The sequence below is a fragment of the Ambystoma mexicanum genome, chromosome 3q (assembly GCF_040938575.1).
Source record: "Ambystoma mexicanum isolate Mex_15411 chromosome 3q, UKY_AmexF1_1, whole genome shotgun sequence".
Lineage (NCBI taxonomy): Eukaryota > Metazoa > Chordata > Amphibia > Caudata > Ambystomatidae > Ambystoma > Ambystoma mexicanum.
In genome coordinates this window covers 834,845,431-834,872,622 of record NC_090926.1, presented here as the reverse complement: position 1 = coordinate 834,872,622, position 27,192 = coordinate 834,845,431, and the positions used below count along the sequence as shown (strand labels likewise).

At 46.2% G+C, this 27,192-nt stretch overlaps 1 protein-coding gene across 1 annotated transcript in view; it reads right to left on the bottom strand.

The window, feature by feature from the left end:
* Positions 1-15,926: 15,926 nt before the first annotated feature.
* Positions 15,927-27,192, bottom strand: part of STXBP4 (syntaxin binding protein 4) — a 775,907-nt gene continuing 764,641 nt past the window's right edge. Inside the window, exon 17 of the mRNA XM_069654926.1 lies at positions 15,927-16,886. Coding sequence (XP_069511027.1) covers positions 16,772-16,886 — 115 coding nt within the window. The 3' untranslated portion in view covers positions 15,927-16,771. The remainder of the gene's footprint in view (positions 16,887-27,192) is intronic.

Here is a 27,192-nt window from a genome sequence, read left to right as displayed (position 1 = left end):
GTCTGATCCTCTCTAGCTACTTAGAACATGATTTGTCGACAAAGCATTACCCACCACACCAAACTTCACTCAAGGACATTATTCACTGTTTGGAGGACCATGAACATCGCCTGTTCTGATCTTTTTTATCCACGATTGTCATATGTTATGGTTAGCTCTAGATTGTCTGCTTGTGTAAAACTTGCAGGAATGTCAACTGAACACAATTTCAAGGGTAGCGAAAGGGACATCACCTTCCAAATTACATCATTGGAAATGTCATTACATGATCTTTCAACCTGGTGACATCATAGGAAGTGACTATGAGAATGTAATTTAAAAAATAGCTTAAATATTGTTTAGAGTAATTAAATAACAGTGAAAAAATCAGACAAACATATTTTAGTTATCAAAGTATTGTAACTTGGGTGGTGGCTTGATATGCCATAGGTGAAGTTATATATATGGCACAATAAACACAGGCCAGGGCCACTGTGTTCTTATACTAGCACAATCACATATGGTCATTTACTGTCATCATAGGCCAATAACGGTAGTCACTATGGTAACTTGTTCTTTCTTCAACATCTGCCACCTTTCCTCGGGAAAACTGACAAGCATCATTAAACTGGATGGAGAGAAGTGCAGATACAAACACAAATTAACCTCTTAAGTGCCAAGGACGAACTATCTCGTTCTTGACATTACCTCTGTGTTGCCAAGGACAAGAAAGCTTGTCCTTTTTGGCACGTTCTTTTGAGTGATCACTGCAAAGCAGGGATCGTACAAAAGTGTAATCCAACCCCTGGGCTATGTGAAGAGGAGGTTCCTCCTCACGGCCCAGGGGTTGGATTTCCTTCAGTAAAGCGTGCTGACATGAAACTAAAAGTACATTTCACTGCAGCAGCCATTTACGGCAGCCACAGTGAAATGAGAAGGTGAGTCTCCACCTTTCTCCCTCTCGATCTGCTGCACTATTGTGCCGTTCAGATCAAGGGAGGTGTCATTGGAAAGGGGAAACTCTCCCCTTTCCAATGACGCCTTTTTTGAAGCATTGCTGGGCGTGGATCATGCTCATAGCGCTCAATCCGTGCCCAGAAATGTCACTAGACCACCAGGGATCTGTTTGTGACGTCGGGGAAAGAGGGGGCTGCTTACTGTGTAAGCGGCCCATTCCCCACAGCCCCCCAAAGCATGGGGCAGCAGGTTTGGGCCTTGGGCGGCCGTCTCCCATGTGGGTCTACCATCCCCAATCACAGCGGTAGTTCCAAGGAGCCCCGGCAGGGTCTCTGTCCTTTCCCAGAGGGAAAAGCTGTAACACAAGCCAGCCAGAACTACAGGATGGTCGGAGGTGATGCCTTCGGCCTTGGGCGCCTTGTCTCCCATGTGGGTTGACCGTCACCAAGTCCAGCGGCAGTTCCGGGGAGCCCCGGTATGGCTTATAACTTCACTACTTATAAATTTGGTCTTGGGTGCATGGCCTTTGGCCTTTGGCCATGCACCCAAGACTCTAGGCCCTCCCCACAACCACCTGATAGATATTCGATACTATGGGTCTATCTATTGCTGTGATATGCTGCGGTGGTTGTGGCCAGGGCCTAGAGTCTTGGATGTATGGCCGTAGATATTTGATTCTATGGGTGTGATCTATGGGTGTGATATGCTATAATGGTTGTGTCCAGGGCATAGAGTCTTGCGTGTATGGCCTATGGCCTACGGCCTGCGGCCATGTACCCAAGACTCTAGGCCCTGGCCACAACCACCGCAGCATATCACACCCATGGCGGCTTATAACTCAGTACCACACCCATAGAATCAAATATTTTAACTGCGCAATATACTCAATTTCCACCCAACACTCTAGGCCCTCCCCACAACCACCTGATACATATTCGATTCTATGGGTGTTATATGCTGCAGTGGTTGTGGCCAGGGCCTAGAGTCTTGGGTGTGTGGCCTACAGCCTACGGCCTGCGGCCATGTACCCAAGACTCTAGGCCCTGGCCACAACCACCGCAGCATATCACACCCATGGTGGCTTATAACTCAATATCACACCCATAGAATACATTTTTTTAACTGAGGCATACACTCAATTTTAATGTCTGCTGACACCATGCGTGTCCTTAGAACAGTTTCAACTTGCCTGCGCACAGCACGGATGGAAATACTATCCTCAGGACACCCCTCATTTTCAGTAATTACAAACATCCCGGACAGTGCGGGCATGGCAAATACATCAGTATCACCTGCCGCCTAAACAAATACAGTATTTCACCCATCTCTTACTCCCTAAACCTCCCCAAGCACTCTGACACACCAAAACACTCCCCAAAACTGCATTTCGCCTCTGTTCGCCGCTGCGCTGTCGGCGTATCCAAGATGGCGGGTACATCCGAACAATCTGACGCACTTCACGCCTCACTCCAGCCAATCAGCGGACACGTTGCGTGTCCGCGGTCATGACGCGAGCCCATTAGCCAATCGTTATCTTGTCCGCTGAGCAAACAGGGAAGTGTGACCGCGGAACCGACATAGATATCACTAATTTTTTGAGACATACTTTTTGGTCGTTTTAAAGAAAACTACTGGACGGATTGTCACCAAATTTACAAAGGCACACTTTCGGGACCAGGCTCCTGCTGCAAATTTGGTGAAAATCCGTCCAGCAGTTTGGGCTGTAGGCATGCGCAAAGTTTTTCCCCCATTCAGTCTATGAGAAAAAAGACGTTTTGGGACCCCCCCTGTAAGTTTTGCCCCCCTGGACCAAACATCACCCAGTGGCCCATATACTTTTTTTGCTAAGTTTGGTGAGGATTCGTCCAGGGGGAGCGAAGTTATAAACCGTCCAAAAAGTGTTCTTCCTATGGAAACAGCAACTTAACCATAACTACATAGCCACTACCGTGGCTGTGTAATATATTAGAGAGAGAGAGAGAGAGAGAGAGAGAGAGAGAGAGAGAGAGAGAGAGAGAGAGAGAGAGAGAGACAGATAACACCCAGAGTGGGGAAAAAGTAAGATTGAAATCCCAGAGTGGGGAGTAAAGAGAAGGACTGTAATCCCAGAGTGGGGAGAGAGTAAAACCGAAACCTTAGAGTGGGGGCTGAGAAGCAACAGAACCCCAGAGTGGCGAGTGACGAGACACAGAACCCCAGGTTGGGGCTGGGAGGGAGAGCAAGATTGAAAACCCAGAGTGGAGAGAGGGAAAGACTGAAACCCTGGAGTGGGAAGCGAGAGGAAGCAGGCCCCAGAGTGGGGAGAGCCTGAGAACCCCAGAAAGAGGAGGAAAAGACTGAAAAAATCCCAGAGTGGGAAGAGACAGAGAGAAACCCGAGGGCTGTAACCACAGGACAGCCCTCCAACGCACTTTGAACTGCCTTTTGTTTTTGATACTTTAACTATGGACAAAGGCCTGTATTGAAGGTGACAGGTTGGGGACAGAAGCTACCTGCCATCCCTGACAAAGGCCTAATTTACTGTTTTTTATTGTTTGGATGTTTTTATTATAAGCAGGTTAGAATAGGATTTTGAACAGAGGACTTCATTACATTGTTATAGACGTGGTGATGAGCACCCTTTAGACTTGAATAAATTGGGATTGAAACGATAAAGTTAGGGAAAGATTATTTGAAACAGAATAAAACCCTCTAATCTATGTCTCATCCGAGTCCTTACTCTAGCCAACCACAAAGCACTTGGGACAAAAGGGAATCATGGTGCTGCTGGGAAGGGGACACTATCTTCCCGCACCCCCAAGAGCTTCAGAATAAGGCAAAGGCAGTCACCGGTAATGTAAGACACCAGGGAGAAGAGGTGCCCTTAAAGGCTTCCACACAATTACATTATTGCATGCTTTATAGTTGCGGTGCACATGCGGAGATAGCAGCCATCTTAGATATTAGCAGTCAAACTGTAACACAAAGCTTAAATGCAGCATAGCAGTCAGTATCAAAGGCCTAAGCCGCAAGCATGAGTAAAGGAATAGGTTGTATCCCGGGCACTGAAGAGAAAGGCCAGAGCTTCACAGACCCATAAACCCTTCATTGTCCTGAAATGTTGCCAACCTGTGCGCATTGGGAAGAATGTACCATGCCAGGCCATGGAAGGAGGGTTTAGCGTCTTTCTGTGCTACCACCCCACAATTCTCCATTCAAAGTTAATGCACTCAATTGCACTGGCTTTAGGACCTTTGAATTCCAATGTATTAGCCAGCCCCAGCCCACTGATCATAAACCTGTTGGACCCCCTGATTGATCAAAAAGATCAGAAAGCAGGGCCTTCCTGTCTTCACTTTTAGGTCACGTGATTTGTGCTGAAAGGTACAGAGGGGGATGAAATAATAGCCCAGAACGAGGGTGGAAGATCTTGGAGAGGTGGCGGCCTGTATGGGAGCGAGTGAAGTGTTTGAGTTAGTAAGACCTTGGCTTTCTCCCTAGGCCACTGTCTGCCAGTTCCATGTGCACTGCTACATAGATAGAGATGGAGAAAATACCTTACCATAAAGTTCTTTCCATGGATTCTTCTCCAGCAGATTCCTCCTCTTGATACATATCCATTAAGTAGCTCTGCTGCTCGGAAAACCTTAGACAGGGGGGCGTAGTGGACCTCAACTCAGCCGTCGATCCATCTTGCGCAGTGGTCGATCGTCGGCTCTGGAAGTGACGTCAGGCAACACACATATACCACGTCACTACGCCCCATACTTGACTTCCTCTCAATTGTTCCGGTGCTCAAACGCTGCATAGGAAAACGGAAGGAGGCTAACCAGTCTTAAAAAGAAAATAGGGAGTAGAAACCAACAAGTTAAAAACATTCCAATCAGAATTTCCTTTTTTTTCCTTTTTTTATTTCAATTTAGTAACTGAGATGAGCTCCCAAAAGCCATCGTTAATGCACTTCATAAAATCTGAAGCAAGGAGCCACAACTCCTTCACTGTCATGGTGGGGCAAGAGATGGGATCCACCTTGCGCTCCCTACCCCATGACTCAAATCTTCTCCATCTGCACGCAGCCAGCAACACCTCAAGAACTTCCTCGGAGAAGTCCCAGTCGTCATACCTCATTCGCTCAAGAGCCACGCATGTAGGTTGAGGGAATCCAGGGTCAGGTGAAGTATCCGACCCTCCAAGCTGTTCTCTGCCCCCACCAGATGAACTGCTGAGACCGAGATTCTGATTCTCTACCACCCAGAACTATTGTTGCATCGCTTCTGTGCAGAGGGGATGGGAATAGACTCCTGGCTTACGTAGATGCCCAAAGTCCGCTCACCTGCAAATCCTCACAGTGAGCGCCCCCAACCCTTCAAGAATGCATCCGTGACCACTCAAGGTCTGAGGCCAAGGAGGCCAGAAGGGTTCCCCCGCCATAAGATTCCTGCATGTGTCCCACCAGCCGACTCCGTGACCTACCTGGCTGGACACCCTGAGAGGATCCGAGAGAGCCCCCAGATACTGAGACCACTAGTCATGTAGAAGCCACTGCGCAGTCTGGCCTCTGGAACCAGCAAAATGCAGGAGGCCATGAGGCCCAAAAGGCAGAGAAAGGAAGCCGCTGGTAAGGTGTCATGGTTCTGGAACAACTGGACCATCTGCTGTATGCTGTCGGCTCTCTCCTCGGGAGGGAAGGCCTTCCCTGCCAGAGTATCTAGCACTGTCCTGATGAAATGGAGCTTCTGGACCGGTGTCATGTGGGACTTCTTTAAGTTTAGGGAGAAGCCCAGCCTGTGCAGTAGCAGACAGCTGTCTTCCAGGTGAGACAAAACCTGTCCTGCTGACTTCCCTGGGATCAGCCAGTCATCTAGGTATGGGAATACGTGGACTCTGAATCTCCTGAGGTGAGCAGCGACTCAGTCATGAGCTTGGTGAAGGCCCTGAAAGCGGAGGTCAACCCAAAGGGCAGCACTTTGAACTGATAGTGCTTGTCCCCAATGAGGAACCGCAGGAATTTCCTGTGCTTCTGATGTATGAGCCCATGGAAATAAGTGTCCTGCAGGTCTATGGACACCAGCCAGTTCTGAAGCTCGATAGTGTGCAGAATTTCTCCCAACGTCACCATCCTGAATCTGTCTTTTCTCAAGAACTTGTTTAGAGCCCTGAGGTCCAGAATGGGACGGAGACCTCCTCCTTTTTTGTGTACCAGTAAATACCGGGAATACCAGCCCAACCCTCTCTGATTGGGAGGCACCTCTTTCATGGCACCCTTCCACAACAGGGCTCTCAGTTATTCCTGGAGCTCCTGTCCCGGTTGGATCGGTGAAGATGGGGATCTGTCCGGAGGTTTTCTTAAAAAGGGCAGAAAACTGCAGGGCTCAGGCATTTGAGGATATCTCCTGCTACTGCGACCAATGCTCTGCCAAACGTCCACCAACCGGTACGTCGTGGGAGGGGAAAATCAAAGCGGCTTCAAAGGCGCAGCCGGCCCAGCTGCAGCTGCTGTCTGCTGGCCCTCAGAAGCTCCACTTCTCCTTCCGGGATGCAAGAAACGCCTCTGCCTTTACCTGGCTTGTGGGAGCTGTACTTTCTTGCAATAGGACACATAGCGCCTATAGCCTCTGCCCCTAGAGGCAAGCTGAAGCCAGGCTTAGCCGGCTGCGCAGCCAGACCAAGCGACTTAGCAGCAATTTTAGACTCCTTACATTTTTCCAAAGAATCATCCGCCTTCTGTCCGAACAGCATCACCCCCCACAAAAGGCATGTCTAGAAGGCAGTTTTGTACATTGGGGTAGAAGCCAGAGGTTTTCAAACAGGCCTGCCTTCTCATATCTACTCCCGACCCCATGGAGCGGCCAACACAGTCAGCAATATCCATGCCTATTTGCAAAGACTGCTTGGCAGTTTCCATCCCATCCTCCACTAGCTGCATAAATCCGTCCCGCATATGACCTTCCAGGAAATATTCTGCTGCATGCTCGACAGCCTTCCACAAACCGTTGGAGAATTTAGTGAAACATCAAGCTACGTTTGTGGTCTTGAGAGCCATGCTGCCTGAGGTAAAAACCTTTTTGGCCAAAGCATCCATTATTTTCCCTTCCCTGTCTGTAGAGAGATTTGAGGTGGATGCCGCGGGCCTGGAGGATATATTGGCAGCCTAAAAAAACATCCCTTCTGGGGAAGGGTGTGTTTAGAGGAAGTAAGGGTCCCCTCTTGCCGGCCTGTACTTCCCCGTGACATTGGTACGCACGGGGGCAAAGTGCATGGATTTCGCCAGATGGAAGTTAAGGGGTCAGCTATAGCCTGATTGAAGGGCATGTTCTGCTCAACAGCCGGGCCCTCATCCAAGATGTCCGTAAGGTCATACCCTTGATGGGGAGTGGCAGACGACTTGAGCCCGAGGGTGTCAACCACCTTCTCCACTAACGTCTTAAACTTGACAGAGTGAGTTCTGGGCTGTTTTTGCTGCATCTCAAGTTCTGGAGATGTGTCCAAACTACTGGCAACTTGGAGGCCCTGAACAAGAGCCACCAAATGATCGCAGTCCTATAGTCGACACCGTCTGATCTCACAAAGATGGGATCGACCTCTTCGAACTCCTCAGCCTGATTGTTGCCGAAAATCGACTGCATCAATTTGGAAAAGCCTGTCCTTGACAGCGGTTGAAAGGTCCCGACGTCGATGGTCGATGTTGAGGGCTTTTCCTTAGGCGCTGTGGCCCTGGCTGCTGAGGCAGAGGACTTAGCCGCTTGTAGAGGACCCTTAGAGGCCAATGGAGTGGGTACCGGCACTGATGGCTCAGACAGGCGCCATGGGAGAGGCTTCTGGGAAGCGTGGGGTCGAGGTGCTGAGCACTGCTTTAGCCGCCAAGGGCAACTGGTCGGGGGTGGAAGCCGCACTGAAAGCCACATGTTGCCGAAACACTTCAAGCATTTCTTTCTTAAAAGAATCCCACTCTTCGCGAGTGGTCGGTCACTTAGAGGGCTTACCTTGTACAGAGGAAGAATCCGGAATGGAGAGTGTGAGCACGTGGAAAAAAAGGAACTGAAGCATGGGGCGCAGTGAAGTGGTAAATATGGCATCTGACGTCACTCTTGGAGCTGATGATTGACTACCCCGCAAGATGGATCGACGATTGGCGGCGGAGTCGAGGTCCATTATGCCCCCTGTCGAAGATTTTCCAAACAGCAATCGATTGAAGTGTTGTTTACTTTGCTAAATAATTGCCTATTACTCGGCTTGTGACTAATGACGAATGCAGCATCTCCCACGAAGAAGATGATGCACGGACGGGGCTGGGCCAATGGCCTGGCATCCCCTATGGAGCAGGTGACCTATCTGGAGGGTCGCACCTAACTGCTGCGTGGGATTCTACTCTATGTAATGATGTCACTGATGACGTTGTGTACCTTTATAATGTTCTGCACATGTTGATACTGCCAGAACGTTCCAAAGCAGCAGAGTTCTTTGTTGGCGCTTTTTCCTTTTGTATGGAAATAATCCTCGTTACCCTTGCAAGAGGATTATTGTCCTTTTTCACTAGCGGATTGCATTTTTTCTGGTGTGAGCGTCTAAAGCCTTTCCTACATTTGGTGACCCTGATGTGATTCCAGCAACCCCCACTATGACGGAGGCTTCCAAGCCGCTTCTCTAAAGGGGCTGCGCCCACCTGCAGTGACCAGTCCCAATCGTGCAACCCGTAGAGGTGCACAGGAGCCAGTGGGTGGTATAGACATAAGGGGAGGGGATAGCCCGCTCCTGGTCAGTGCAGAGCACCCACAATAGAGGGATATTAGAGCACATGAGTATGATTTCTAGCTGCTAAATAGAAGGGTAAAAACTTCAGAAGAGAAAGAAGATACTAGATCTGTGGAAGAGGATAGAGGATTCAGAGGACACTGAGGTAGGGGGGTCTTAAACAACCGAGGTAGTTTCCATAGATGTAATGTCTGGGACAACACAGGAGAACAAAGGTGCGCACCCACCTGCAGGACTTTACCAATTCACCATTCGCCTAGCGACGGTATATACAAACCCGACATGTTTGCCTACTCCAGCTACTGCCCCGACTCCCTACATATCAACATTGAGTGCTATCCTGCCGCAGGACAGTAAGGTACAGAAGGAGCTAGAAGAGGCATTGGAGGCTACTTGGGTAGAATTGGCTTGCTTGAGGGTGGCAGAGGAAGGAGGAGGAAAGGAGGGGAATGCGTTAGATGAACGGAAGGCAGGAGATATTTTGTTCAGATTAGACAGTTCAGCAATAAAGGATGTGGACATTGGGCAGGAGGGAGTGGCGACGGGTGAGCAGGCAGCACGATGTACGGGACATAAGGTCTGACAGGAATGAGGACCAAGAGTTAAGGGAAGACAAATGGGATGCCATGGATGAGATTGAGGATGATGAAGGGGATGGGCAAATGCCAGAGGTCACGCCACGGGTAGAAAGTTTGTATGGACCACGGTTAAGGAACAGGTTTGTCCGGGTGGCAGTAGTAATAAAAAAGGGAAGTGTTAGATGTAAAGAAGAAGGAACATAGGTAGTCAGATGCAATTGTTGCCAAAGGCCTAGGTAGGATGCACTATATGCCCTAGGCACAAATGGATAAGAATTATCTGATTAAGCTGCTCCCGCCCCTTACTTCCGGGGCTGGCAAATGGATCTATGCCTTTGAAAAACAGACAGCGGGATTCCCTTAGCTGTGGGGGATACGAAAAGTCTGGTTGTCGCAATAGTGGGTGACCAAGCTGGAGATGTGTGGGTTAAAGCAGGTAATCTGGGAGTAAAGCTAGACGATGATGCACACAATGGTGCGCCCTTTAACAATATCAGGGAACAGGTGTCAGACGCAATGCGGCGAACGTACCCCAACACGCCAGACCTGCGGTCTATCATGCAGTATACCATGGAGGACGATGAGGACCCTGCACACGATATCATTAAGGTTCTGGAGATGTGGCGTGCAGAGACAGGATACCAGTGGGACTGATCAGTTCCTCTTTGCTATTTTGTAATTAAAAGGGGTTTACCCAAGGAAATGCAAAAAGAGCTCGACAAAATTGTGGGCATTGAAGCGAAGGGGTGGGCGGAGATTCAAACTATAATAATACACCATTGTAAGAGGATAAAGGAGAGAGAGAGAAGGAAACAGCTCAGCGGCTGCAGGCTCTGGAAGCTAAATGAGTACAGAAAAAGTTAGCTAACAAAGCAGTTGAAGGAGCAGTATCCTCAAATGCGCCAACGGAGGTGGCAGAGCAGACCCCAGCACCTCTACATGTCAGAATAGCAGCATTTTGGCTAGGAGGGGGACACAGACCGCGGAGAGGTGGTCCTCAGCTTCCCTACCCAGAGTGGCAGCAAGTAGGTCAGCAACGTGGGAGGGGCGGATTCAGAGGGGTAAAAAGGAGATTCAGGGGCATGGAGCCTCCGGGAGCAGGCATGGGACCCTCGCAATGTTGGAACTGTGTGAAGTAGGGACATTTTCACAAGGGAGTGTAGGAGCAGGCAGGAGGCAAGATACAATCCATATAGCAACTATTGCCCATCACCATCTCAGCCCCAACCACAGGTACAACTCCTGAGGCCAACCTCCATACCCTATGAGATACACCAGGCCTAGACTCAATTACCACTGCAACACCCATGTGCACAAATACAATAGCCTCAAATGACACAACCATCTGTGCCCCAACTGAACACCATGTACGGGAGTAACACGCCATCAACCGGTGCAGTGCCGAATGGCACAGTCGTACCTTACTGGGCAGTGAGCACGGTGGTAAATAACCTCTTCACGTTTCCTGGCACCAACACATATCCTGACTAGGACAGCCCACAGAGAACTCTTGTTTGCCCAGTCCTGTCCATGACAGTCTACCCTGACGAGGAAACCTTGGAGGGTGCTGAGATAGGTAACAAGCAATTCATCTTCATGGTTAACATAGGTGCCACTAGATCATGCATTAGTGAGGGAAACTTCCCATTATGGCCTTTTCTGGGGCTGTCGCCATGGTTCCCTATACAAAAGAACTTGACATCAAAGTAGGAGGAAAGACGTGCATGCGCCTCTTATATTCTGAAATCTCCCCAATAAACCTATTGGGGCAAGACCTATTGAGCACATTGAATATGACCATTTCCTTCACATACCAGGGAATAGTGTGCGCCACTCTGGGCACATGTGCCATAAGAGCATTGGTTGTAATACATGCAAGGGGAAGTAGAGATCCAGTGGTTTGCGGCATTCCAGCAGATCCTGATCTGTTTGTGTATTGCATAACAGTGCTTCTCGAAGCAGTGCCCCAAATTGGCAAGGTTTGATGGTGAGTGACATCTCACTTCATTTTCCGGCCTGTGGTGTCCCCAGAATAGGTGGCAAGAACAATATTGTGCCCAGATTTGTAGAGTCTGGTGGTGTCAGCTAAATTGACTGTTTTAATTGGAACCGACTCAGAGGAGCGCGAGTGGGGCATAGTGTTATGTATTGACCCACCTATACCTCTTAGGATGCAGACTTGTTTGCGGATGGATCGGATGATGGCGAGATTGTGTTGGCCAACTCTATTCCTTGTGATATTATGCTACAGTATCAGAAGTTGTGATGTCCATTGATGGCTCTTGTAGCCCTGCCCCCCTTCACCGAGACAGACTGAAAACAGGTCCCTCAAAGGTTGTGGACAACAAATTCTCACAATGTTGGGCTTTTACAAGGAGTGTCCCCAGTTCGAATAACACCCAATCCAGGCGCCGTGTTGCCCCGGGTGAGGAAGTATCCCTTGTCAAGAGAGGCAGAGGAAGGGATATGGGACACCATCTTTTGTCTTACTAAATCAGGGGACAATTGTAGCATCTACCTCCCCATCGAACACAGCTATATACCCGATAAAAAAGGCAAAAAGGGGGAAGTCGGAGAATGATTCAAGATTTGCGCCCTCTTAATGACATTGTACAAGCAGAATTTCCAGTGGTCCTGAACCATGTGACAATACTTTTTAACACCCCCAAAGAGGCGACCCACTTTACTGTGGTGGATCTTAAGAATGCCTTCTTTTCTGTTCCCTTGCACCATGATTCACAGTCCCTCACTGCGTTTACACATGGGAGATGCACTTTGAATACACAAGATTGCCTCAAGGGTACTGCGAGTCCTGCAGCATTTTTAATAGAACACTGCATTATGATTTAGGCAATATTCAGGTGCCCAGTACCATTATTAAGTATGTTGATGATTTACTAGTGTGCAGTGTCAGGGAGCACCAATGCAGGAAGGACTCCATAACACTAACTTCAGGCCCACAAGGGATACAAGGTTGATAAGATGAAATTACAGTACTGCCCATGGGCGTAATTTTAGGGAGGCACAGGGTGTTTGTCCCCCTCGACTTTCATGGCACACCATTTTGTCCCTATTCATTTGGCTGGGGCACCTTTTCTTCAGATGTCATGTCCCCCCAACATTTTCATAAAAGTTACTCCACTGGTACTGCATCCAGGAGGTACTATACTTGGGCAATGAATCTCTGTAAATGGCAAAAGAATAATTTCTGATCGTGCTGCCTCTGTGCACATCACCCCACAGCCCAAAACAGTGAAGGAAATGCAAAGGTTTTTGGGGCTATGCAATTATTGTAGTGGATACTTGATTATGCAGCACGCATGACCCTTGAAAGCCCTCAAAGAAGCTTAGAAAGACGACAATAAAATAGTATGGATGGAGAAAATGCATACCAATTGTGTCGGAGTTAGCAACCCCAGACTACATGCAAGAGTTATACCTATTTTCCCACTCTAACGGGCAACTTATGACTGCGGTGCTGACACAGAAGAGCACCATGGGCCACAAGCCATTGGCCTATTACAGTGGTATCCTAGATTCAGTGATGCAAGGCCAATTTTCCTGTGAACAAGCACTTGCTGCTGCAGCATTTGCTATTAAAAAGAGTTCAACTATCTTTATGCGATGCTCCATAACACTGTACATCGAGCATGCAGTGTTTGCCATTTCAGAAAGCTCCAAATCCACACTAACCACGCAACAAGCGTCTGCATACAAGATTATTTTGTCAAGCCCAAACATTCACATTGTATGATGCAAAACTGTTAACCCAGCCCCATTTTTGACAGAAATGTGCTCTGACAGGGACTTGGCCAACCATGAGTGTGTTTTTTTTGAGGGCGAGGAAGATGACACCCCACAAGCACATGATAAGCCGCTTGAGGGGTGGGATCCTTTTTGTCGACGGGTCAGCCACAATTGACCAGGACACAGGCATAAGGCACACTGGGGCAGCAATGGTCCATCTAGCCGATGGTGAATATGAAACGCTATTGCAGAAGAGATTACCAATGCACTTCTCAGCTCAAGCTGCCAAGCTCATAGCGCTTATTCAAGCATTACAAGTGTCCCAAGGGTGCCTCATGCCCATTTACTCTGAATGAACATACATCACCACCACAGTGCATGCAGGCCTTGCACAGTGGAAAAGGAGGGGATTCTGGAGGGTGGACGGATCTCCAGTCCAACATGATGCATTATTGGACAAGCTCATCCACGCACTGTCCCAGCCATCTGTGGTGGCAGTCGTAAAATGCACGGTCCACAATAACAACACAGACTAGGTCTCACTTGGTAACGCTGCTGGGGATGCAGTGGCAAAAACGGTGGTGTACCTGCCAGTACCGCTGTCAGAGTATTCTGTGTTAACACCTGACACAGAACAGTTGCCTGCACCATACAATGCCCTACCAATGGCACAGCTGATTGAGTTGCAAGGATGATCACCGCAAGCAGATAAAGAGCTTTGGGTAAAAAGAGGGTGTTAACAATCTCCAACAGAGCTCTTGTGGTCGCAGGTGATATCAGGGAAAGCGGTAATGCCACATGAGTTATTGCTGGCCACCTTCAACCAGTTACACCATCCATCAAACATATTCAAACAGCACATTGTATCAGACATACAGGAGGATTGGTTTGTCCCCAACCTAGAGGAACATTTGACAAACATGGCCATTTGTGTCAAAGTTATCACATAGGTTTTACATTGAGAACTATCAGAGCCACCTTGGCCCACCCCCTACTGGGCCGTACTGCATATTGATTATGCAGACATGGGCGAAAGGTGCAATGTATATCGTTACCTCATTGCAGCAGTCTGTCCCTTCTCACGATGCATGTAGGTAGGACCTTCTGCACATCCAGACACTAAGTGTGCCACCAAACTTTTAGTGCGGTAGGTTTTTCCTCGATCGGGTGTATGCAATGTATTAAGGTCAGATAATGGCACACATTTCTTTAATTACCTTTTTAAAGAGATTTCAACATTAGTGGGCATCAGGCATCAGATGTCACCATTTACCACCCCTCTGGCCAACGGGGTTATAGAGAGGATCACTGACCTGTTAAAAAGCTGTTAAAACACCACATTAAAGAAAAACTGGGTGCATCGTTTACCACTTGCATTATTCAGTTTTCTCACACAGCGCTGTAAAGACCACCAATTATCGCCCCACGAAGTGGTCACAGGGCGCTGCATGCACACCTGCTCTCTCCTGTTAGACGAGCATCACACGCTCATAGGGCAGCGTCCATATTGGGGGAGGAATTTAGTGTCTATTTGTCCTCCCTAAATAAGGCAATAAAATGTGTTTCCCAACAGATTGCACCTCCCCGGTGAGAGGAAGCAACCAGCGCTGCAATGGACACACCAGCAACATCACCTCCTCTGCAGCTGTTCCCTGGCGACTGGATTTACGTTAAAAATGATGTCCACCGGTGGAACCAACCCAGATATGATGGTCCTTTCCAGCTCATTTACGCCACTTCCCTGGCTGTTAAAGTGAAGAGATACGCTACTGGGTGCACCCCTCTAATGTCCACACAGCACCCCTGCCCCAGATGATTAAACTGCCCCATGTCCACAACACTCAAACCACACCCTCGAGTAAATAGCGCGCAGGACATAATTCGTCTCCACGATTTCCTAGCCATCAATTAGTCCTGGATGTTGACTGCTTACCTCAAACTGAACCCATTCAAGACTGAAGTCGTCCTCATCGGTCCGCCCGCTACAAAACAACTTGTCCGAAAATGGCTCAATGATATGCGCCTACAAGGATTGGATCCACAACTTTCAGACTCAGTAAAATCCTTAGACATCACCAATGACAGGAGCCTATCCTTCCAGAAACACATAGCCAAGAAAGCCCAAATAGACTGGCTCAGAATCTCTATCCTTCGAAAAATCAAGCCCTTTAGCCCGCTGCAGGACCTCCGGACCATAGTTCAGGCCCTTGTGGTCTCACACATTGATGGGGGAAATGTTCTCCTGACAGGGCTCCCAGCTGCTCACATGGCTCCCCTAAAAGCAGTCCACCATGCGGCAGCACGTCTAATAACATGAGCACAGAAATGTGGCCAAATTACCCCCATCCTATGCAAACTACATTGGCTACCACTTCAAGCCAGGATACTGTTCAAAACTGCATGTATCATCTACAAAGCAGTCATGAGTAGCACACCAGCATACCTGGCGGCTAAGCTCCATATATCTGGCGGCACACACAGCTCATGGAGCAAACTGACCAACCGGCTTGAACCACAACTCGTCTGCAAAGTGAGGACCTGCAAACAATCCTTCTCATGTCATGCACCCACCCTTTGGAACTCGATCCCAGTGTAGGCTGGGAATGCCCCCACAATTCTCCAATTTCACAAATCTTGCAAAACATGGCTCTTTCAGCAACACCTGAGCAAGGACTAATTCCAATTGATGCACAAACCGAAGCATAGACCTCAAAGTACTGCGCTACTGTTAAAACATGGCAGCCCTAATGCAGGCAGCCCACACTCTGCAACGCACATCTGCTCGCGAGCTTGGTCCATGCTTTAAACAATAAAAAAATAAAATACAAATTAACAATTAATTAATAGAAAAGGTATAGAGGGGATGATAAACGTGAAACAAAAAATGGTGCAAATGTATTTAGTAGGTTATTCAAAGAAGACACTAGACAGATATTTGAAGGTTGTGACACTTTTAATTGGAAAAAAATGACTAGACAGATATTTTACCCGTACATAGCTGACGGAATCCCACCAGCCCCTGCTTCAAAACTGACCTGGCAAAAATGGCTGCCCCAAGGAGGAACATTTAATATGTACAGCATCGTTTCTTGTGCACAAATGAAAATCATTTTTTAGGAATGACGGGTTGGAAAACAACAGCTTTCTTTGGTGTTACACAAAACTATTGAAGAGTTGCAGACAATGTTGCAACATATGTGTTGTTGAAAGATGTTTTGGGTTAATCTGAAAGGGTTGTTTTAACTTGTTTAGCAATTTTAAAACAGTCATTGACCACGCCCCGTCCCAATAGCACTTCACCATTTCATTGTCACCCCTACCTGGTTCTCCCTCTCCTCCTCACTCTGCATGCTCCCCCTATTTCTGCACAATGCTCTGTTTCTTGTTAGATAGGCTCGCACTATATAGATTCCATACATACATACATACATACATACTATACTCAAGATACATAGAATTACTCTGCCACCGATCTTGTCTACATTATGGAGAGTCTGTATTTGTAAAGTGCCCTTACAGTACCTTCCTTTGTACAAAACAATTGTTCACCAGTACCTAAACATGTTAAGCGCATAGTCCTGTTTCAACAAATAAGCATCAAATTGAAAACACATGACAGCTGCATACATTGTAGCGCGATAGCTCATTAAACCACCCACAATATTTACATGTAACTGCACTGGTGGTATAAATGGATAGCTAAGCACTGTTTTTAAAAGTGGCTTTCAAGTATACATTTCCTGTTTAGATAAAGTCTTTTGCATGCCATAAAGGTCCCATCAGCTCTTGGGTACGGGAGGTTCACTTGGACAATCTTCCCCAAGGTCTTCTGAGTAAGACAGCTTCAATGCACTGGTGACAGGATGGGTCCAAGATGTAGTCTGGGTGACGTGACTGGAATAAAGTATTTAACATGTATGTTATCGAATAGAATATACAGCCTTGTTTTAATGGGGGAAAGCGTATGATGTCAAAACGAACGTAGCAACAATCCTCCATAAACAATGGTGGTAATTGTGAGCTCTGCGGTCTTCTCTTTAGGAATATTGTATTCTTTAATTACTAATACCACATGTTTTATTCTGAGCGGTGCATGTATTAAGACTGTACTGTCATTGTGATGGTGACATCATCCCAAAAACGCTATTTTTCTAAAATGTCTCATTTACTATACTAGAACCACCCAGTGGTAGGATTTTAGTTACATTTAAAAATGCTTTTCCCCCAACCTGTTCGTGGGATAGAAATGCACATGAGACAGCAGCAGCTCACACTGCTGCTGTCCCATAGAAATGCAATGCGCAAGGGGTCACTAATCGCCCTTCTGCGCATTGTGCATCTCCATGCATAAAAGGGGGCATGGATGCATGCATCTGAGTCGCTAACATTCTGACTCTCCTTATGAGCCCCCTGCATCGTTTTGTCTTATGCTCCCGTATCCCTTCACTTGCAGGGCAAATCGGGGGCACGAAAATATGTTTACGTCCAGCTTTTTGGTGGAGGTAAAGATATGGGCTATGTGTGGTGGCAGTCTACCTCATAATTATTTATAAAGTACTGCATGAGGTAAATATCTCAGTGCTTCAATTTAGTATGGACAGCAAAAACAGGCAGTATTTCAAATGCTGTCTGTTTTTACCATTTCCATATACTGATAATGAGCCCCACAGCGTTATGATGATTCACAGCAAACAGGCCATTTCGTGGAATTTGTGAAACACACATTCATCACCAACAGGGCGGCATTGCAGAGACTCTGCACTGGTGCAAGTTCACAGAGCACTACAGCAGAAATGGGCCTAATGCATACACATAGTCTTTCAATACATTTGTTCACCAGGGCAAAGGACTACGACGAGGGAAAACACTGCTCCAGTGCAAAATGCAATGAAAACAATGTGTTTTTACACTAACAATTTTTGAGTGAAAGGTTTCAGCAATATGCCTAAATCGTCTCTCTGCGAACACAACTGAAATATCAATATTTTCTTTAACCAGCGAGAAGTGTTCTCTTGGTTTCATCCCATTCTTCAATCCAATTACTTTAGCTTCCTTTTAACAAATGTTCTTTAGTTTTTATTTTACTGATTCAATATTAATAAACTGCATATGATATGATATGGCATTTATAACGCGCCTATAAACAAGTGTTTCAAGGCGCGATGAGGAAAGGGAGGGGGAACAGAGGGAAGACGGAGACAGCGATCCAACTAGGCCAGGTGGAATTCAGATCGCGCAAGTGCAGGGGAGGGGGCAGTGCAGGTGTGCAACAGTTGGGGGAGGGGACCTGGGCCTGAGAACAGAGGGTGGCCAGGTAACCAGTGCAGTTTCAGTTTCTGCCAGGAGTTCAACAGGGGAGAGGAGGAGAGAAAGCAGAAGCAAAGATGAAGGTTTTGTGGTTTTTCCGGAACCGGAGATGTTCTCCTCAAGTTTCAGAGAGGCAGGTGGGCTGTTCCATAGGGAGGCCCCAGCAGAAGAAAGAGATCTACCATCAACTCGTTGCTTGAAGAAGCGACTGACCCTGAGGGAGTTGGAGGCGGATGAACGAAAAGCTCGAGAAGGAAGATATGTAGGAAGAGAGAGTTGAAGGTATTGAGGCCCTGGGCCCCAGAAGGCCTTGTGGACACTGCAGAGGGTTTTGAACTTAATCCTCGCCGCCACTGGGAACCAGTGCAGAGATTTAATTCCTGGAGAGATACGATCCCTGAGCTTGAGTCCAATGACAAGTCTTGGAGTCCTGTTTTGGATGAGTTGCAGAGGGCTGAGAGTAGAGGCATGCAGATTTAGAAAGAGGCTGTTGTAGCTGTCCAGCCTAGAGAGAACCAGAGCTCTGGAGACGGTGAGCTTCTGGGGGAAGGAGAGGAAAAGAAAGGAAGAATAGCCCTGAGGAGGTGCAGCGGGTAGTGTGACTTCTTAAGACGTTGGAGATATGAGGAGAGAAGGACAGGGTGGAGTGGAAGATGACCCCAAGGTTTTTTGCCTCACAGGTGGGAGCAGTGTCTGCAATGCTACTTTGTGTGCTAGCCTCTTATTGATACTTATGCCTACAGAGCTACTATTTGCATACCCATTATATCTGCTAAACTGCCACTGCTCTATCGGAACAACTGTACGCTGTTTAGTTATCTAGTATTGCTAATGATCAATATGATAATGACCCCTTCCAAACGTTTGACTAATCGATTGTTTTTATTTTTGTCCATTGCCGCCATAGATTAACGTATCATTGGGCAAATGTACTGTATAAGTGGGCTCTGGTCTCATTGTAGTATCATTTGCTGTATTACTCTAGAATAGATTACCTTAAGGGCCTAACCTCGAGTCAATTGGGAAACCTCTACCATAATAGCCAATACTATATATATGTCTATTACAGCTTAGTAATATAAGGCTACCTGTTGTAAGGCACACACCAGCCTCACCGAAGTCATACAGAGCCATGCTAAGCTGGCTTGTCATCATTATGTTCCACTTCTGTATTGTGCAAAATGGCGTACCTTGCACAGGGAGTCATTTCCTTAGCTACAAAAATGGCCTATCCAAAGTGGCCTGTTACAGGCATCACCCCATCCCCTGCCCCACACCCTACCCTCCGCATAGCGTCTCACCCGCACACCCAAGACACCCCAGTGGAGAAGCGCACTCATCCCATTCTGGGCATCACCAGACACTATCGCCTGAGGTGACGACCCTCAAACAACAACATCTTAGCCACTAAAACCCCCAAACAGCCCCCATTTAAAGTACATCCATGCAACGATAAGTCTAAAACACCCATAGCCTTGTACACTAAACAAATATTCAATACTCAACATTTACTGACACCTACAACTGCAGTCACCTCTGATCAGGAACCCCATCTAGTCTTCAAGGCGCCCTTATCAATTCCCGTTCTCTAGGAGCTCACGCCATAGAAATACACAACCTTATCACTGAACATCAACTAGACCTCTAAGTAATCACAGAATCCTGGCTCCACCAAGCTTCTGGACCACAGCTGACACTCGCTATCCCATCAGAGTTTATCATCTTCAGGACAGACGGAACCCACTCTCATGGAGGCGGCATAGCTATCATAGCCACGACCAATCTGCAATTAAGACCTTGCCCTATCGAAAACATCGCTGGTTATGAACTACTATTATGTAAACTCGTCATGAATGAAAAATACCACAATTAACCTTGTCGTGGTCTATAGATCACCCAGCACCAATAGTCATCCTGAAGTAGACATACCGCTGTTACTAACTCCACTCATCAAACCCAACACCAAATGCATTTTCCTTGGAGACCTTAATCTAGGATTCAACGATAACCAAGATCCCAAAGTAGAAGCTTTACACTCCTCACTTAGGGACAGGAATTTCACACAGCTAGTGAACACCCCGACCCACATTAAAGGGAGAACACGCGATTGGATCCTCTCTCTTAACACATCCATAACTATTGATTCGATCTTGCCCCTTGACTGGTCCGACCACTATAATATCATGTTCACTCTCTCTGGGAAAGAATCGTACCCTCCTAAGAATACTGCCACAGAAACCTATGAAACCAGAAGCACTCGCAAACTCACATCAGAAAACCTTGCCCCTATACTGCAAAAAGCACTAGAAACTACATCGACTACCAGTGACAATCCTTGTGACATGGCAGATTCCTACCACAAATGCCTCACCACCACCATCAATGCCATAGCGCCACTAATAACCAAAATGCGACACACTGATAAACAAACCTGCTTCTGGTTCAAGGAAGACCTAGTCGTGCTCAGGAGAGCCAAACGTGCCCTTGAACATGCCTATAAAAGACACCCTACCTCGGAGTCTCTAACTGCTTTCCAGGTGGCAAACAAAACTTATAAAGCCTCCATCATCTCGCACAAAGCCAATGCCTTCAATACTCACATTAGCAATGCCTCATCGGATTCTAAAGAACTCTTCTCGATCCTAAGAAGATTGGAAAACCCTATGATGGGCTCAGCCCCTGCCAACTCTAGCAAAGAGTCGTGTACCACCATTCAGGATGCCCTATCCGCTAAGATTGATCTTCTGCAAAACAGAATAATAACGAAAAGACAAATATTAACTGACAAAAGTGTTACCAGTAACACCACCACGAAATCTAATGAAAACACCAAACCGCTATTTCACTTCTCCCTAGTCACCCAAGAATTAGTGCTTGATACCATTACCAAACTCAAATCCTCTAATTGCAAAGGAGACAATGTCCCAGCGCAGGTAGTCAAATCATGCGCTCCTACTCTTGCACCTATTATAACCAACTTCGTCAACACCTCCTTTAACACCAGCATCAAGGAAGCTTGGGTCACACCCGTCCTAAAAAAAAACACATTATACCTTACTGTGCCCACAAACTATCGGCCAATAACAGTCTCGTTCCTGCTTAAGGTGCTTGATAAAATAGCCTATAGACAAGTTCAAGCCCATCTGGAACAAAACCAGCTCCTTGGAACCAGACAATCTGGATTTAGGCCCAACCACAGCATGGAAACGGCACTCCTCGACCTGAAAATCCAGATGGATACCAGGACTCAGGAAAACTCTGCATTCTCCTGTTGTTAGACCTTTCCGCAGCTTTCGACCTTGTGGATCACAACAAACTGTGTTCTACCCTAGCCAAGGATTTGCACTTTTCAAAAGACGCCACCCTTTGGGTGAAATCATTCCTAGCCGACCGCACCTCCATAGTCTCCATAGGTAAAGAAGCAGTGGACCCCATCTCAGTTCCCACTGGAGTACCACTAGGTTCTTACCGTTCTCCTACCCTCTTTAATGCATACACAAAGCTCCTCTTCACGGCTTTAGTTGACATGGGTGTCATCTACACCAACTTTGCTGATGACACCCAGATCCTTATACCACTCTAAGGCAACTACAATCAAGACACTCTGACCTTAAACAATATCTATGCCATAATACAAAACTGGGTGGCCCTAAATAGCCTCTGCCTCAACAATGAGAAGACAGAGATTCTCATTGTGGGCTCCCAAACTAAAATAGGTGCTCTCCACGCTGACTATTCTTCCATTAACATTGATGGCACGATGATTCCTGTACTAAAACAAATCAAAACCCAAGGAGTCTACATTGACGCCAATCTCACAATGACCAAACATATAAGTACACTCATGTTCCAGTTCCTATACTGCCAAATTAATTGCCTTAAGCCGCCAATTCCTGACACCGACTAACTGCATCACCCTGGCAAGGGCTTTCATCTTATCAAAGCTCGATTATTGCAATGTGATGTTACTTGGGACCTCCACCACCAACCTTAACAAACTCCAATTAATACAAAATAAAGCTTTACGGGTATTAGGAATAAATAAATTTGATCATAACTCCAAAATAAGGAGAGACTCCCATTGGCTGCCCATCAAAGCCAGAATCATCTTTAAGACTCTCTGCATCACCATTTAAATGCCTTTACAAAAAAGCACCCATCTAACTGACCAATTCCATAGCAAAAAAGGAATCCACTAGATCTCTGAGGTCTAACGACAACCTTCTCATGTTAACACCCCGCTTCAAAAACACTAAAGCTTGGGGCAGTAGCTTCCAATGCCTTGCCCCCAAACACTGGAACTGTCTCCCACTCAGCATCAAAAAAGAGGAATCCTTCCAGGGCTTTAAAAGACGGTTAAAAACATGGTTATTTAACCAATAATATTAATTGCTCAGATCCATACTCTGTAAATAATGTCTAATCTCCTATTGTTTTACTTGTTGCATTACTGTACATATGTTGTTAACATAATTGATTATTGCGTTTTAAGACTGTTTTAAGCTGTTTGTAACCTTGCCATGACACCCCAAGGTCTGGGCGAGTAATCAATGTAATAAATATATAAAAATTAGGTTGTCGTATCCCCACCCCCAAAGATTTTGCTGCAGCACTAGAAGCCAGCAGCTTTTCTGTATTGCTATCATCCTTCTCCCCAAAAAGAGAAGTACCGTCAAACGACATGCCTAGCAGACGTGCCTGGACGTCTGCCGAAAACCCAGATTTTCTCAGCCAAGACATCCGTCTAAGCGCTGTGCTGGCAGCCATGGCTCTTCTAGTTGAGTCCACTGTAACTAAACTAGATTGACGAGATTGTCTCATGGCATCTTTGCCATCTTGTATCAGGTTTAAAAACGCTATTCGCTCTTCTAAAGCAGCTACACCCCAAAGGGTATATGTGTATTTTGCTAATGCACTGGTAGCATTAGTAGATTTTAATACTTTCTGCAATAAAAACTCTTTTACCTAAAGAGTCAACACTTCTATCTTCCTTATCGGCTGCAGCAGAAGGATATGCTGCAGCCTGTGAAGATGCTTTTGCAGCTTGAATCACTAAGCTTTTAGGCGTTGGGTGCCTGTTCAGAAACGGAGGATCTACAGAGGCCGTCTTGTATTTCTTTGTTAATAACTTATTAACCAACCGAAGACCCGTCTAGAAGTCACCGCAACAGGACAAAGATTGCGCATAAGTCAACAACAAAGTGCTTCTCTGCCGGACTAATTCCAACAAACAACAATGGATGACACAGATAAACTTGACTATCAATGGCTAGTGATTCCGTTCTATAAACAGACACACAGGCCAGAAAAATACACCCTCATGCGCACAACGCAGAATTAGCAGAAAAAAAAGAGGTTGCGAAAGACACTCCGACAACTCAGAAACACCAACAGAGAAGACACTGCTGCTCAATTGAAAGCGTCTAAACAGGCTTACACTAATTGGAGAAAATCCCACTGTAAGATCATGCAGAAAAAAAATGCAGAGGCCATCCTAGCAACTTAAAAAGCCCACAACATCAGAGAACTCTGGAATCTCCTGAACAATAATTCTGGAAATCAACACAAACTGACTGCAAATGTCACACAGCAAAGATGGATTCAATACTCGGACATATACAAATCTCGACACTCCGACACTGCACCAGTAAGACCAGACGAGAAAGACAACTGGCACGTGAGCTACAATAAACAAGACATCATGACGATGAAATAAACACTAAACACATCACATGCTCCTGGCCCAGACGGGATCTCGAACGCAACTATCAAAAAGGATCCAAATACTTGGGCAACCCTCATGGCTAACATCATCTCGCTGATCAACAAACTAAATCAAATCCTGCCGTCCTGGCAGACTGCCACAATTGTACCGATCTTTAAACAATATGGCCCATGACGACCCAGCACATTTTCGACCAATCGCCCCACTAGATCCTCTGGGAAAGTTATTCGCCTCCTTTCTCCTACAGCCGGTCAAGTGGCACAGCGAGTAGAGCGCTCGCTATGACATCCGTGCAGAGCTTGCTAACGCAGGTTCGAATCCCAGCAGGGCCAAACTCAGCCTTTCATCCTTCCGAGGTCGATAAATGAGCACCACACACCGTGGGTAGTAATAAGCAGCGCTCAGATACCTGAGGGTTCGTAGCGCTATATAAATGCGAAATTATTATTTATGAGTTTTTTTTAGAACCTTAAAATATGGGCCAACGAGACCAACCAATTTGCAATAAGGCAAACGGGTTTTACAGAAAATGTCGGCTCAAACATCAATCTGCTTATATTGAACTTGATCAAGCATGAATCAATAAAGAACAACACAACTGTATATGTGGCATTTATCGACCTACATATGGCCTTTTGACACAATTTCTAGACAGAAACTTTGGAAGAAGCTAGAAAATTGGAACTGTCTGAATAACATCTTTGGGCCAATCAAACAACTCTATTTGATCAATTCGATAAGGATCAGATTGTCTAAAGAAGGCATAACTACTCCTGACATCTAAACAGGAAATGGGCTGAAGCAGGGCTGCCCACTGGCTGCCACGTTGTACAATCTATTTACCGAAGAAATTGAGAATCACTTTCAAACTGACGCATTGAACCCTCCTCCAAAGATAAATTCAGTACCGGTGATAATTATGATTTATGCAGACGGCATCATTTTACTTGATAAAACAACTTCTGGATTACAAAATAGCCTATCTCAACTCGGTGAATACATGGAACTGAATGAACTTTCTATCAACGCACAAAAAACAAAAGTTATGCCTCTAGCGAAACATCAATTCAAAAAGTGCACACAGCTGAACTTAACCCTGAATGGAAACCAGATCAATGAAGTCAAAACGTTCAAATACCTGGGAATCCACATTAGTCAATCTAAGTCAGAAAAACAATGGACAACGAACCTTGAAGAAAAGATACAATCATTAGCAAGGAAAGGTTGTGTCCTTCACTACAATTATGGAACATTCTCTTTTAAGCCCATAATCAACTACTACAGGCACAAAGTCATTCTGTCTATTACTTACGGTACCGAAGCCATGCTGAACGCACGATTATACAACTGGATGAAACTCGAAGAAATCTTCTGGAGAAAGATCCTAAAGCTGCCGCTGACATATCCAATGCCCAGAATAAGGTACGAAATAGCGGCTCAGTCAATCGACACAATTGTTCTCTGGAAACAATTTGACATTCTCCACAAACTAATATCAGACGAGAAAACACCTACCATCCAAATCCTGAGACATCACCCGAACACCACAAATAACTCTGTCCTGATAGCATGGAAAGAAAAAACGAATCCAACAACTCGAGAACAAAGACATCTCACTCGAACTATTAACTTTGCGCCCACAACATGCAAAACAAAAACTGATGAGAAATGATTGGATACGAACCATCAATCAAAATGAAAAATACCAGACGAACCTAAGTTGCCACACAGATATACGAATGATCAACGAGCTACCCAACTATCTGACACTCTTTCCAGACAATAAGATCAGAGGAACTTACATGAAAATTCAAATGAATACAATACCTACACGTTCCTACCTAGCCAACCTGAGACTGATCCCTTCCAAAGAACAATTTTGCCGCTTTTGCAAAGAGCACACAACACTAGAAACACTTTATCATCTCTTCATGGAATGCGGAAAACTAGCTTCCCCAGAGAACTCGATTTGGTGCCTTATTCAACATTTCAGCCCAACCCGTGGACTCACAAGCAAGATGGACTCTAATGCTCAACGGCAACTCGCACAAACTCATCTTCACAATTACCCAATTTCTCACAAATGTATTAGAACTGGACAAGGGATCTTAAAGCAAAGACACCCAAAAAGAATACCAGACAGTTCTAAATGACACAGTCGCACTAAAGAAACAACTCGACATTCCTATAAATGAAAAGTTTATTATTAAACGAAACCATTTTAAATGAAAAAAAAAGTTAATCTTACTGTTATGTTATGTTACTTTGCATTAATATAGCGCCTTATATACCATTGGTATGGTCTGAAGGCGCTGGTAGGTTGAACGCCCTTGGGAACCGAAGTTCAGGTCAATAGAGAGAGTAGAGAGGTTCAAGGTGCGTGTGAGCACCGGATATGTGTGCAGCTGGTGCGGTATTAGTGTAATGGCTGCTTCTTAGCGGTAGGTGTGGTGGTTGAGAGGTCAGGAGTATGTGTTCGTTCTGGCAAGATTTATCCAAAATCGATTGTGGCTGCGTTAGGCCTGAAGAGAGCGCCTGGCTGGGGGGTGGGTAACCACCAGTGTTTACTTAGAGTGATGGGGAGTATGAGGCAGAATGTTGGTATGAGAACAGTTATACCGAATGGTGTCATAGTATCTCTGTGTTCTAGTTGAGTGGTGGTGTAAGGAGAGAGTAAGCGTGGTGGTGCGTTATGATGTGATATGAGTACTTTTGAACGTTCTCTGCATTTCAGACCATAATATATATGTCACATATTTCAATCACCTTCGTGCACCCCAGATGGCTCTACACCCTCGGCCCACTCGACGCGCTCATACATTCGAGTTTAGCCCCATGCACACCAGGTTGCCCCACGCATGCACTCTTATATGCTCAATGCATGTCTTTCTCATGTATGCACTCCTGTCAGCTCCAAGCACGCACTCCTCTCCGCCACACGCAGTCAAATGCGCTCTATTTACCCCGAGCTGTTCCGTGTATTACAAGTTGTTTATGCGCTCCATCCATATATTTTCATCCGTAGCATCATCTTATTTCATTCATTACAGCCACCTATGTTAAAAGCTTGACTCATATACTTCACGCGTTTCGTCTGTATACGGCATCCGATCATCCACCTATGGCACCCAATCCATCGGTAACTTATTAACAGATGGAAACGAATAA